The 13670-nt window shown below is 37.2% G+C and overlaps 1 protein-coding gene across 2 annotated transcripts in view; it reads left to right on the top strand.

The window, feature by feature from the left end:
• LOC100749846 (lachesin-like) overlaps positions 1 to 13670 on the top strand; it is a 259868-nt gene that overhangs the window by 176299 nt on the left and 69899 nt on the right. For both annotated transcript variants that reach the window (XM_012389385.3, XM_003491911.4), the window contains exon 2: positions 5670 to 5764. In XM_012389385.3, coding sequence (XP_012244808.1) covers positions 5670 to 5764 — 95 coding nt within the window. The remainder of the gene's footprint in view (positions 1 to 5669; positions 5765 to 13670) is intronic.

The following is a 13670-nucleotide window of genomic DNA, read 5'->3' as shown; positions in this document are numbered from 1 at the left end:
GTCGACGTCGGCACTCCGCTGATTTCTACCCATTCCCACGAAAATAATCTCGCGGAAGCACGCAAATCTGATTTTCTTGCATTCCCTTCCCTAAAATTTCCGAGCTTTCTCCTTATCTTCTCTTGGTTTATTTCGCTCGTTAGCGCGAGATCCAACATATTTACCGATTCGTACGAACATCTATTAAACGTTTCGCAAGAATTTAGCCTGTCGTTTAGTTTCACGTGCTTTTCAACCTTATTGGAGCAATTGTAATTAATTCTCTTAACGTATGGAATTCCCCTAAACAAAATCGATCAAATTTCAAATCAGATACAGATAATAATATTTAAATATTTCATCGAGTGATTATGAAATAATTATCGATAATACGAATATAAGTTAATTTTCTACAAATTAATTTAACTAGGAAAAAACTGAAATTCTTTCCGTTAATCTTACTCCGTTAGCTTTTGTTATTTTTACTGTTAATCGAACGAATGAAATACTGTTAATGAAAAATCGAATAGAAAACGTTTTATCAAATTGTCAGACCGTTAACGTTCGATTTTTTATTTTTAGGCGCGAAGTAATTTATGCGATTAGTTTTATTAATAATTCACCACACGTTCTTTTTCACGCTAGGTATTAAACGAAACATTCATCGTCGCTTTTTTTCTCTGTTATTCGATTCATGGAATCGTTCTTTGATTCATGGACTTGAAAATAATTTACCAAAAATAAAACCATCCATCTAAAGTACATCTCGAGATAAATCACCTTCGACCATAAATCTTTTCATATACTTTTGACAAAAGGGCGAGTTTATTTCTATTTCATATCTGTTTCTCTCGATTTACATGGCAAAGTTCATTGCACCGAGGAGAAAGAAGGGGAAGAACGGGCAAGAACGGGCAAAGAACGAGCAAGAATGCGAAAGCCAATGGGATTGAATAAGTGACGAATATTTAACGTCGACCTTCGCTCGGTCGATTACTTTTCCCATTTACGGGCATTAATTGCTTCACTCGGAAGTACGTTTTCCAATTAAGCGAAAAGCCATTGACTAAACACAACCGGCAATGGAAATGTTTCTTACGCAATTAACGTTACGTGAACTGTTTGCGGAAACTTTCGAAAGAGTCCGAAGGGGTTAATAACACCTTGTTTCCGTGAAATCTGATGCTTTCTGTTTCAGCTCGTGTATGTTAAGATGTGATTGCCGTGTACGTACCGTGAATCTTAGATCTTAAAAAATTCATCGACTCTTTTGTATACGTGTACATAGAAATATATATAGAGACGTAAACACGGATGGAAAACCACATCTTCCGTAATTGCAAAGGGAGCATCAACGTGTGTGCAAATTACGTAAATCTTTTCGTACGAACAAGCAACCGTTGATGACTTTGCAGAAGAGAACGACGAAGGGGAAGAAACGTCATTTGCAACGAACACGCTGCACCGCTTTTATTCGATTAACGCTTTAAATGTAATACAAATTAGAAAACGAAATACACGGCTCGAAAGTAATGTAAACGATTCATAGCATTGACGGCGATTTAAATAGCATTTTTATCATTAGTCACTACCGTCGCCTTGTTCCGCTTTTTCTTTCCGCGCCCAATAAACGTACAAGCGTTTCATTGATATTTCGCTCAATGAGAACGAAAATTCTATAAAAAATGACAACTGGCTATTATTATAAACATAATCGATATATGTTTCATTAAATTACAATGAAATATATATCAGAAATGTTACAACAACGATTTATATTGGTATTGAGAATGTAAACTTCATTGCGCGATATTAAATTAAATATTCTTGTTCTAGAAACGAACGAACCGAGTAATTTTCAAAATAAAATTTGTTAAAATATTTAGTAAAAGTCATTTATGTTATATATTTTTGCTTTATATCTTTCATATCGCAAATTGCATAGCCAAACATAATCTAAAATTAATTTTTGGAAATTCTTTGGTTTTAAATAAAGTGACGTGTAAAATTGAAATTTATTGTACAAAATATTGTGTGTTTTGAACGAGATATCGTATCTTTAACAATAATTTTGCATATTTTGACGCGTTAAAAGCTTTCATTGTTTCGCTCTGATATAGGCAAAAGCGTTTCTCCCGTGAGATATACGAAGCTAGTTTATTACATTTTCTGCACTTTAACTAGAACACTTATTCACTTGTCAGTTAACAAAGTCTGTACATCACCGGCACCGAAAATATGTTAAATTGCTTCACACGCGTGACACGTAGCGGTAGTTCGTTCGTATCGATGTGGCCATATTCGCTATTTTATAGAAAACCACCGAGATCTTTTTGTTGAATTTATCAATACAGTGATATCCAACTTTTCGAATAAGACATTTTTTTACAAAACAAAACTTAATTGACATTGACGTTTTTTGTTAAATATGTGCGTGTTAAATATTAACAAAAGATTCTCGGTACCTTGTTATTTATACAGACGAAAAAGAACGTTTGGAACGCAAAATGATACAAGTGAAATGTTTACAACGCTCCTCCTACTTTCATACCACACGATGCGCCACTTCGAAACCATCGAATTTTATTAAATAAAATTTTCCTGTATTTCTTATCGTTTCGAGAGATACGACTTTGTCATGTTACGAGAAAGTATCCGCATACCGTTAAAGGTAATATCACTGATATTTTTTACACTACTGTCCATACTGTCATTGGAGACTTCTTCTCAGCGCACCTAGGATAAACACATTTTAGTATATTTCACGTGTATTTTACGTACGAAATGATATCGATACTTACCAATTGTCTGTATTGTAAGGAAAATAGGGAAAACTCGTATTAATCGTTTGCGATATTTTATTACTATCCTATTTTATCTAACGTATGTTACGATGTATCGATCGACTCGTGAACGAAAGTGTATGAAACGAACTCGAGACGTTGTTCTTGACAAATTACTTTTCTGAATCACCAGCAAACTCGTAAAGTCTACTCTATTCTACGCGATTACTCGACGTTTACTCGTGTTTCATGCTCCATCTGGTAGAAAAAGCAGAATTCCAAGTAGTCTCTATAAAGGAAATAACCTGATTGATAAAAATAAGTGAAAAGCAAGAAAAAGAGCCGATTTCCAACTACATGAACGAATTCTTTAGGGGATGCGGTCTAAAACGACGCTGGCATCGGTAACCATTTCGAGACAGCCGATCTATCAAACCGGCCTAGATCGAGACTTTTAATACGCTCGAATTTCCCGCGAGAGTTACCCCCCGCAAACAGCTTGGATGGATAGGCACGTACAATGGAATTATGGTTCCCCTATGTTCCCATTACTATGCCATCTACGTTATGCGTTCTATGGTTGTGGTTGCTCTCCTTTCGATGCCCTTAACGACGCCCTTCGCTGTTTTATGCCCTTCGCAAATAATCTCCGTGTATCTGACCGTGTATCCGCCTACGGAGTGAATGACCTTCGATCGACGATATTTCCTCCTAATGCACGATACGAATGAATCGCGTAGGGCGTGCTCGAGTTTACAGTCCATTTTGTTAGCATTATTCCGAACCCTTATTAACTTTCTATGAACTTTATAGCGTTCGCTTCGTACAGGGATTTCAATCGATTTTGCCCAATTTTAGCGCGTTGTTCGATTTAAAGAAAAATTTCAACACCATTAGTGTACTGTATGTCAAGTAAAAATTTTCACGATCATCGAATCAACGAAAAAGAAATTGACGTCAATTTGATCCTTGCCAATGTAAATGTGATATTTTATCCTTAGTAAGAAGAAGAAAACGCGTAAAAGAATGAGTAAAAATATTATGATATCTAAGGGCGTCCTCGGATCGTCGCTACGATATACCTACCGTTGATATTTCAAGTTTGATCAATTTCTCAACTAAAAGGATCAGTATGTACCGTGAATGCGATATTTATTGATAAACGCGTCGTTAGTTTAGTTAGATCCTTGATCGGATGTGATCGGGAATATCGGTCGATTTTTATCTAGGTTAGATCTAGATGTTTGGAAGAAAATATGTCAATTTTATAGTAATTATATTTAATTAATTGATCCGAGTGTTCCTTGTAATTAAAGTTAGAGTATCGAATACAAAAATTTATTACGATATTTCACCCTTTTCTTTCCTCAAGCTGGAACGCGATGTAGCGAAATGTATTATTGACGAGTTTATAATTAAAACATATATATAGTCTTAGGTTTAAACTAAATCTAACCGTAATATGATTGATGCCACAAAAATCGTTAATATCATACCGTGGAACGTAATTTGCAAATTGTACAACTAGGTTGTAGACGCACGGCCTGATATTTGTGTTTCCATGAAATTCTAATGAAGGCTTTAAGATTAATTGACGGAAGAACATGACAGACTGTCCTATTTCATATTCTCTGGAAACAATCCAGCAGTAACTTTAGAACGGGTAGTCGCATTAACTTTATGAAAGCTTATTGCATCTTTGACCATTCTATTTTGACCGAAGGTTGCTCACTGATTTTTTGCATTATATTTCACGTCTGTTGCATGCTCGCATAGATCGACGACAACCATCGATTTCCAAGCAGTACTTAACTGAAAAGCTTTGCATGTTTAGGTAGGTATCGAATGGCAAACTAACCGAGCAGCGATGACCGGCTTATTTCTGATCCATACATTTTCTCCATTACATCCATGACGTTCCTTTATTCGATCGCGTATATAATTTTATTTTTTTCAGTGATTTCACTTCACATAAATGAAGATAGCAGGTCGTAACTTTGATTTCTTTTTTCATACGATTCGAGGCGATTCGAATGCCCACGAATATTACACCTATATCGTCGAACGAATTATAAGTTATAATTATAACATAGATATTAGAAAATGGTAGACATAAAGTCGAACTCTACTATCGACACATTTTCTTTCTTGTTTTTCTTTTGTAGATATCAAAGTGTAGACGTTGAGTGGAACGTCGAAGATTCGTTTTCTTATTTTGCTAAAGAAAACCTTGTGGGTGTCAAATAAGCAGTCGTAACCGGATGAAGATTCTGCGTAAATTGAACAGAATTTCTGCACCAAAACTGGAAGCCTCGCGATTCAATTTTATCTTCGTCGTTTTTATTTTCTTTATGGAAGAAATTCTGTACGTAGGATGATCTTATATTTACTCGATAAATATTTAAAATGGAAAGTATAACACGATTTTACACGAAATATCGAGTAACGATTGCGAGAGGCTTTTACTTTACGGAATTTTCATTCGTCCCTTAATGTACCTTGATAACTAGCCAAATTCGTTAAACAGCTGTTTCTCTATCGCGCTAGTTATTTTATAAAACGTCATGTTCGACTAATATGCAAATTACGCAAACGCTGAAATATTTCATAAGATGAGCGGGTTTTACTATTTTCAGAAGATGAAATTTTACGAAAAAGAACTTTGTTCTTGAAACTCAGGTACACGTAAGTAAGATTTTGCAGTTGTTTTCATACTACATTTCCTTGGATAAAAGATGCCTTATTTTTCAGACGATCGTGGTAGCAGATTAACTTTTACTTATACACGTAGCTTATTAGAATGAGAATGTATCGATATATCAGTAATTTCCGTTGATTTTGATCTATATTTTATTCCAATCGTTGCTTTAGCGAAACGTTAATCCTTTGAATTTTCTTATTTTTTAGATCCGAATTTCAAGGAACCAATTACCAATGTAACTGCACCGGTTGGAAGGGAAGCAATTTTATCTTGCGTGGTTCAAGATTTAGCGGAATACAAAGTGAGTCTCTAAATACGATTGATTCTACGCATTCTCATATTACTTTATAACGAATTTGTACTAAACGAGACAATCATTTTGAAGATTGTTTTGAGAAATTTATCAAATTTATTCTCTAGCGTGTATCGTAATGTTAATTATTAAAGCGTCGATGATGAATTTTGTTTTTTTAAGCGCTAGCACATTCACAACAATATCGATTATCAACAGAAGGGAAATTTACGTAATTTTCTATAACATAACGTTACAACTTTTCGATCTTTCGAATTTGATAGCAAATCGATACTAAAATTTACTAAAATTTGTTCGGAATGCTGCTTTGTTTCTCGTTGCATGCACGCGCATCTTATAGCAAGCTTGGGCGAACGACTCACGAATAAGTACGACAAAAATTGCCGCGAAATTTTTGGCTGGCCGTTTTGTCTCCGCGTATGTCCTTCGAGAAAACGGATATCTAAATTGCTTTAAATTACCTTAAATGGCAGCGTAGTTTCGGCGCTGATAATGCCTTTTATCGACCAACTGCCACTTGAAAAATTGTCAACGAGGCTAAAAACTGTCACTACGGTCAAAACGGACCCAACTAGCTTGATAACCATCCATTTAAGAATAAAAAAATCTAAATTTTTTACATTTGTTTTTTCGTTTTGGTAATGGTTATCAACCCATGGTTCTTTTAGATAATAAAAGAAACTTTAGCCGTTTCATGAATTTCGATCGACTACTTAGGAAAATTAAATTTCTGCCAGTGTCTAACTTATACATACCGTATTGTTCGACGGAAAATTTGTAGCGCGAGCTAAAATAAGAAGGAACGGTGCAACAATGCAGCTAAACTTCCGTAATCTAGCAAAGAGCAATCCAAGTTTCAAGCGGCCATGGAAATCAAGCGGGAACCGCAACTCCGTCGAGTTGAACTGTCGGCCCGTTCGCGTTAATGGCGGCGCCAACCTATCATTGCCAAAGATATTCGAAGATCCGTAATTTATAGATGGCCGTTAATCCGGATTGGCAGTCTCAGCCAGGCTCGGGTTAACTAAGATCGACTAGTTGTGTTCCCGAAACGGCAAACACTCGAATCTTATCGGCTTCCATCGAGACGGTATTCTTGCCCTTTCGTATCCCATCTTATAATTAGCAGCCGTTACTGCCGACGAACATTTTCGTTCGAGCCACTTCGGCTCGTTCGAGTCGATTCGATCGGCCCTCGAAATTCCATACGATATAGACCGAGCGAGATCGACGTCTGTCTGCCTACCTGCAATTTTCCAACCGACGGCGACGGCGACGGCGACGACGACAACGACGAGTATTCGTTTTTATTCGTCCGCGTAATTTTGTTAATTAATTAACTAACTGCTTCGCTTTGGTGGGCGAGAGGCAGACCCTTGAAGCTTGAATGATAGTCGGAGATAGAAGGACAAGAGAGGAGAAAGAAATGGAAAGAAGGGAGGGGAGAAGGTGGAAAAAGCGACGAAGAAACAGGGAGAAATTCACTTAACTTTTTCGTGGCCGTTTAACGAGGTCAACGGGTTAAACAACCTTTCTGGATGTCTATGCTCTAGATTGCTTTTTGCTTTCGAGTACTTTTAGTAATATCCTATCTCGTACCTATCTCGACCATCCGCTGGCCAGACGAGTGCCGACTACGTTTGAAAATATCAGTAGCCAGTTTTAAGTAACGGACTTCGATTCGAGCGAGATGAAATATGAAGGAAATGGCGAGGATCCGTTACCGCCAAGTCTTCTCGATTTCTTGTCTTGGCTCTTGGCCGATTCCTTTCCCCGGTCGACACCGATGGAGTCGCTTCCAGAAACAATTACGTTTCATAAAGAGTCGGAACGTTTCTTTTTAAAAATCACATCGACTTTCAATGTAAAACGTTAATTGGCTTTATTTTAAAGGGGACAAGAAAAAGTTTCCTCGCGATGAATCTCGTTCGGCGAAAGGAGAGTCCGGATGGAAAATTACGAATGCTTGGCTTCCTTTGGTAACGCTATAAAGCGTCAGACACGCCGGGCATGCTGTAAAAGAGGTTCAGTTAATTTAAGGAAAACTTCGTTCCAAGAAATGTTTGACCCGTTGAATACCTCTTTTTTATCGCGTTTCTTTTTTTGCTTGGTCGCGCAAAGTAAGAGCCCAACCACGATTTAAATTTGCACATGGAAAATTGCGCGCGGGGCCTCGCAAAATATTTGTTCCCGTGTGTTTTCATATATGTATGTTTGAGGTTTGAAACGCTGCGACACCGTTCCCGAGAGCCGCGTGTTTCTCTTAAACGCCGTTATCGTCCGATTTTCTCTCAAATGTCTTTGTTCTAGCACACAGTTCTCCGTGATTTCGAACAATTTCATATTCCATTTAATACAGATATAACAAAGTTATTATAAAATTCCACCGTAAAACGAAAATTACCTAAAATATTCACGCGAGTCTCTTTTGTACAATCGGACATTCGCTGTAACTAACTTGCCTTTTACACCAGATGCTATAAAGCCGACTAATACGATCTCCAGCTGTTTCAGCTAGTTTCGCATATTGTACGAGAGCTCCATCATCGCGTTTTCACGTTTAAAGCAGACACGTTAAATTCATGGTACGAAACGAGTCTCGCACAAATTCGCTTTTTGAAAACAGCTTCTATTCTTCCAAACGATGTAGTATCTTCCTTCGTACAGCACTATAGTATATAGAAGTCGTTGCGCGTCTCTTCGAATAAATTTTTCGATATATTATTAAAAATAGGAAAGCAATTTTATCGCATTTTGTACAATTTCGAAATAGTTTAGGCGTTTTCCGTGTAAATAGCGTATCTCGGTAATCGAAAGAAAGTGAAAATCTGACACAGAACGCGACGAATAAGTTTCCACTACAGTTGCGACATTTTCCTTCTCTTCCGCATCATTATCTATCGCGTTTTATCACCTACGATCTTTACATTATCGCGAATATTTGAGACACTGTCTCGATATGCTTGCACAGTGGCTGCTGATACTTGCTTAATCGAATAACTCGTAATAAACTATTCCATCTAGCGAGTTCAGCTTCTATCGTAATATTCGAGCGCACCGATAAACTCGTTTCATATACGTTAGCTTTTCCGAAACTATACTAGAAAGTATCGTTGATTTTTGTTCATCGAACGATTAATTCCACTTGACGTACGTCATATTTTACATTTGCACGTCGGTTTCATTTGGTAGATTATAGTAAGAGGGAAAGATATCGCAGGGTATTCGTCCGATCGGGTCGCGTTCCATGAAATTCAAACGAATGTATTTAGAAAGGTCGGCAGTCTAACCTGCAAACGGCGTTACATTCTTCTGGACGAGAGGAATAGGTTATCGTGGCTAAGGGATGAGACATCGTAAAGGGGTGGAGAAGCTAGGTTGGAATAATCGCGCCGTTTATAAGCCGCGCCGGTGCGTCCCTCGGTCTTCCGGTTATGCATTAAGATGACGGATAACGGTTGCAACTATGCCGGAAATCTGGCAGCATCACGATCTACAGATAACAACGCCTCTCTGGTATCATTTCGTCCATATATACATATAGGTGCAATACGTGGTGAAAATGTTAGCGATTTCAATTAAACATCGATCACAGTCGCCTCTAATCGATATCGCAAATCAAAAACTAAAGTATTGGAAATATGATAACATTTTAACTAGTTAACATCGCGTTAACCGTATTTAAACTTTAAACCGTACATTCCCATATCCAGGATACTAATATTCATCGATTTTCATAAACGATCGCTGTACATCATCTTCGGAACGAAACAAATAATAGCGCGGACCTAAAATTCTCTTCTTCGTTTTATAAAGGATGTCAAGTTGCATCGACCGACGTATTAAAAAATATATTATTCCATTAAAAAAAGACAAAGAGCGATCTTTACGTGCTCCCTTACAGAAAAACTAACAACATCGAAATATGACTCCAGCCCCTCCTCCCCGCCCTCGAGCCATTCAACTTTTATTCGACTGGAACGTTTGCCGACAGAATCAACGGTATCGAAAGTATTTCAACTGAAATTATAATATTTCGACTCTTTGGTGACTCGCTATTTGGAGAACGACGATATACATATTCGTGTGACGGGGTGTCATTTTTTACAAATTATTTTATCGTAATTTCTCTATTCGAGAAATAATTGCTTTTAAATGTTCTCGGTGTCAATGGTGCGTGATTTTTTAACTTTTCACTCTTCGATGCAGCAGAATACGTTTCAGATTGGATTCTACCTACATTTTTCTCCCCAATCACGTGAAAATGCATTCACACAGTGGTTCGAGCGCAATTCATGCGTTTGAAATGGAAAAAATTTTTATTTCATCTAACGAAAGAGCTTCGATGCATACAGACCAAACTACTCTTTTTCTCTAACACTAGGTTCCCGAATGGTTCGCTCATAAGCAGTAATTTATCGACGAAACACGGTGTACGATACGGAACCTCGTAGCAGGCTGTGTAATCGTCCTTCTCCAAATAGTCTTCAAATTATTCGAAATATATCGAAGAACGATCCGGAAATCGATTTCGGTGTTATTCGTTTTTGCATCCGAATAAGTTATTTGATACTACGTCGGATTTAGAAAATTCGAACGTCGTAATTGTCTCAAATAAATGTGAATTCTGTAAATCAAAAAGCAGAAGAAGCTGTTGTGTCCAAATAAACTTTAACGCATCTTGTTTCCTTGTAGGTGTACGTTCGCAAGCAAGCACGATTTCATTCTCTATTTTTATCTGAAATTTAAAAACTATGTCCGTTTAAAGTCGCGTCCGTGTGAAAATTGGAAAATATCGGCACACGTTCAATCGTAATCCGACATTTTCAATTTCGAAACATTTAACATGGTAAATGTCGTCAGAGATTCCGCTCCAATAACATTTGCATAGCGTATAAATGTATTTATCGAACTGTTCCTTCCAACAGTTTATTTTTGCTTTCCTTTTGAATTGTAGAAATTTAAACTAACGAATACCAAATCAAAACCTAATACGTATACCTACAGATTTAACGACTATCTAGGTAAGAAACGCACGATAAGTCTCCTTTCCCGTCTTTTGTAGAAGAACAATTTCAAAATTCCATAGGTCGTCGATCAGTCGCATACCGAAACTGTCTTTGCATTTGACATTATTATTAAATATATGTTTTGAACACTACAAGTAACTAATATTAACTAATATCAAGTAAAGATTTATATCTATATCTTTGAATCTATCCATCGCTTATTTTCTTCTTCGACTATTTCGTATTTATATTCGTATTAAATTCACTTCGTTTCAGCCACCAAGTGACAGAAAAACCAACGTCGGAAATCAACGAAAATCAACGAAAATCATATTTTTCCCAATTCTTTATACTACTATATAATGACAGCGGAAATATCATCCGTCGACAATGAAAACTTTACAATTCGATTACTTTTTTGTCAAATCGAAAAAGCATTTCACTCGATAAATCGTTTCCATACCATTTTCTACTGAAAATGTTTATTACGTGGGGAAATAAAATGTACGAAATACGATAATTGGCGTGTTTGCTTCATCGTACGCGATCAAACATCGTGTGACGTGTACTCTCGTACGCTAAGAGTTGCTCTGTTTGTTATTGTTTTCGTCATTCCGGAAACTCACTAATTCGCCTTCGCACAACAAGGTCTTCTTTCGACAACAGAGTTTGCAGCTGTGCTTCTCTTAGAAAATAGGTGGTTAACGATTACAGGCTTGCGAAATTTTTATCTCGATCGGTACATGACTAAAAATTCGATGAAATTGAATCTGATATTCTCCTACTTATACACCCGTTATTTTCAAACGTTTGATATACGGAAAATCAGAGAAAAGAATACGATAGGTGTATAAATATGTACACAGAGGCAGGATAACTCAGAAATACAACGACTGTTAAATGAAAATCGAAAACGCAATTAAAATGAAAGTCGGTTATTTCGTTAGTGCGCCGTTTCCATCAAATACGGACGCTATAATCGAAATCGGGAAATATGCGTTCAAGTTGACCGGAAACTATTTTAAACGGTTATCCGGTTTAACAGTTTGTGCGTTTAATCCAGCAGAGGCGGAGGAGTGTCATTATATAACGGCACGATAGATCGAGCTAGAGAAATGATTGAATTGAGTGAGAGGGTCTCGGATTAACAGATGCATCACTGCTTACAGAGAGCCATGATTAATCCGTGGCCCGAAAACCAATGAATCGAATGGCCTTCGGGGTGAGCTAGAACGAAGACGATGTTTGCAAATAGGGATTGATTTGGGGCAATCTGATGCGTCGTAAACCGACGATAGAATCTACGGTACAAATCTAGTTCTCAATCGATTACAATCGAATTAACCAAACATCGAAAAAAAATCCGCACACTACCACCGTTGCACAAACGTTACGCACAATTGTAAAAGGAAACGTGACTCCTTCTGACAATTTGACCGCATACGCGGTAGTGATTCGACCGAATAAAAATAGAAAAACAAGCCAATTGTATTTGGGAATTTAAATTGAAAATTTAATTTTCAATAATTGAAAATTTATTCCCTACTGAAACGTTCGTTTTCGCGAAATTGTCGCTATCGAGTTGGTTGAATTTCAAGCGAAGTATCTTAAATATCAAATTCCTTTCGATCGCAAACGCACGCACAACTTTTAAATATAGCCTCGATTATTTTACGAAAGCTTTTCAACTTATTTTCTTTCCGCTCTATTCGTAACCAAAATATCAGATAAAAATAACTATGACACTTACAAAGTGATACATCACCTTTTTACCGTTAGATTACGGTTATAAATATCGATTCTCCCATTAGACTGATTTTTAATCGTTTCGCTCGATATATTTCCATTGACCACAACTATAAATTTTCCACCAGTTCAAACGTCGTTTTAATGGTAAAATTTCTTCAAGGTTAATCCAGGTTAAAGCAGGTTACACGAGAAACAATTAAAAACATAAAAAAACACTCGCTCTTTAGACTTTATTAGAAAAATAAAATAATGGAAACGATAAATAGCGGTAAATCAACTAAATTCTTGTTTAATCTCTAAATCCTCCGATGTATTGCGATAACGGTCAAGCGTTTCGTGTAGATCGTTTCAGTTTCATCATTTACGTCGCATATAACAATAAATGTAAATAGGATAAAACTTTAAAACGAGTTACAGATAACTACCATGAATCCAATAATCGTCGAATACTCGTCCATAGGTTATTTATCTTTGTATTAATCGCTGCCAAAAATCACGCAAAACCAACTGAAATAACTTAAAAAGTATCATAGCTAAATATGCCGAATAGATAATGGATACCCTACGAATAAATACAGATAAATATAAGTAAATGTTAAAAACATAAATTAGAAAAATCTGTACTTGAGAGGGTTCCGAAGAGAGAGAATAACGAAAAATTGCTTCTATCCGCTTGATAGTCATGATCGGAAGAAAGCATCGTTGGAGCGAACGGAATCCGTTGGAAAGTCTCGGGACGAAACAACTTGGAACGGCGAACGATTAGCAAACGATAAGCAAACGACGACCAAGGAACCAACTTCTACGGAATAGAATCGCTGAACGTTCCTGAATTAAGCAAGATCGTAGTTAACGCTCTCTGTTCGCCGAACGTGCGGATCCACAGACAGCCCTACGCTTGGCAATTAAAATTCAAAGCACGACGATACCTCTCTGGCAGAAACGTAAACCCTGGCAGAACCTATGACCAACCGCTTGCCCGTTATACCTCGCAGTAGGAACAAAGTCTCCTTGGTCTGGCAATACCGGTACTTACTCCGCCATAATACATACACGTACCCGAAGCATCGAAGAAAACACTGCTTGTTATCCAACGCGTCTCCACTCTCGGAGCTCGTTGATTCGAGATCGCTTTG

This window comes from Bombus impatiens, unplaced genomic scaffold, assembly GCF_000188095.3.
Source record: "Bombus impatiens unplaced genomic scaffold, BIMP_2.2 scf_0640, whole genome shotgun sequence".
NCBI lineage: Eukaryota > Metazoa > Arthropoda > Insecta > Hymenoptera > Apidae > Bombus > Bombus impatiens.
The sequence above is the reverse complement of the archived record's forward strand: the minus strand, read 5'-3'. Positions and strand labels throughout refer to the sequence as shown.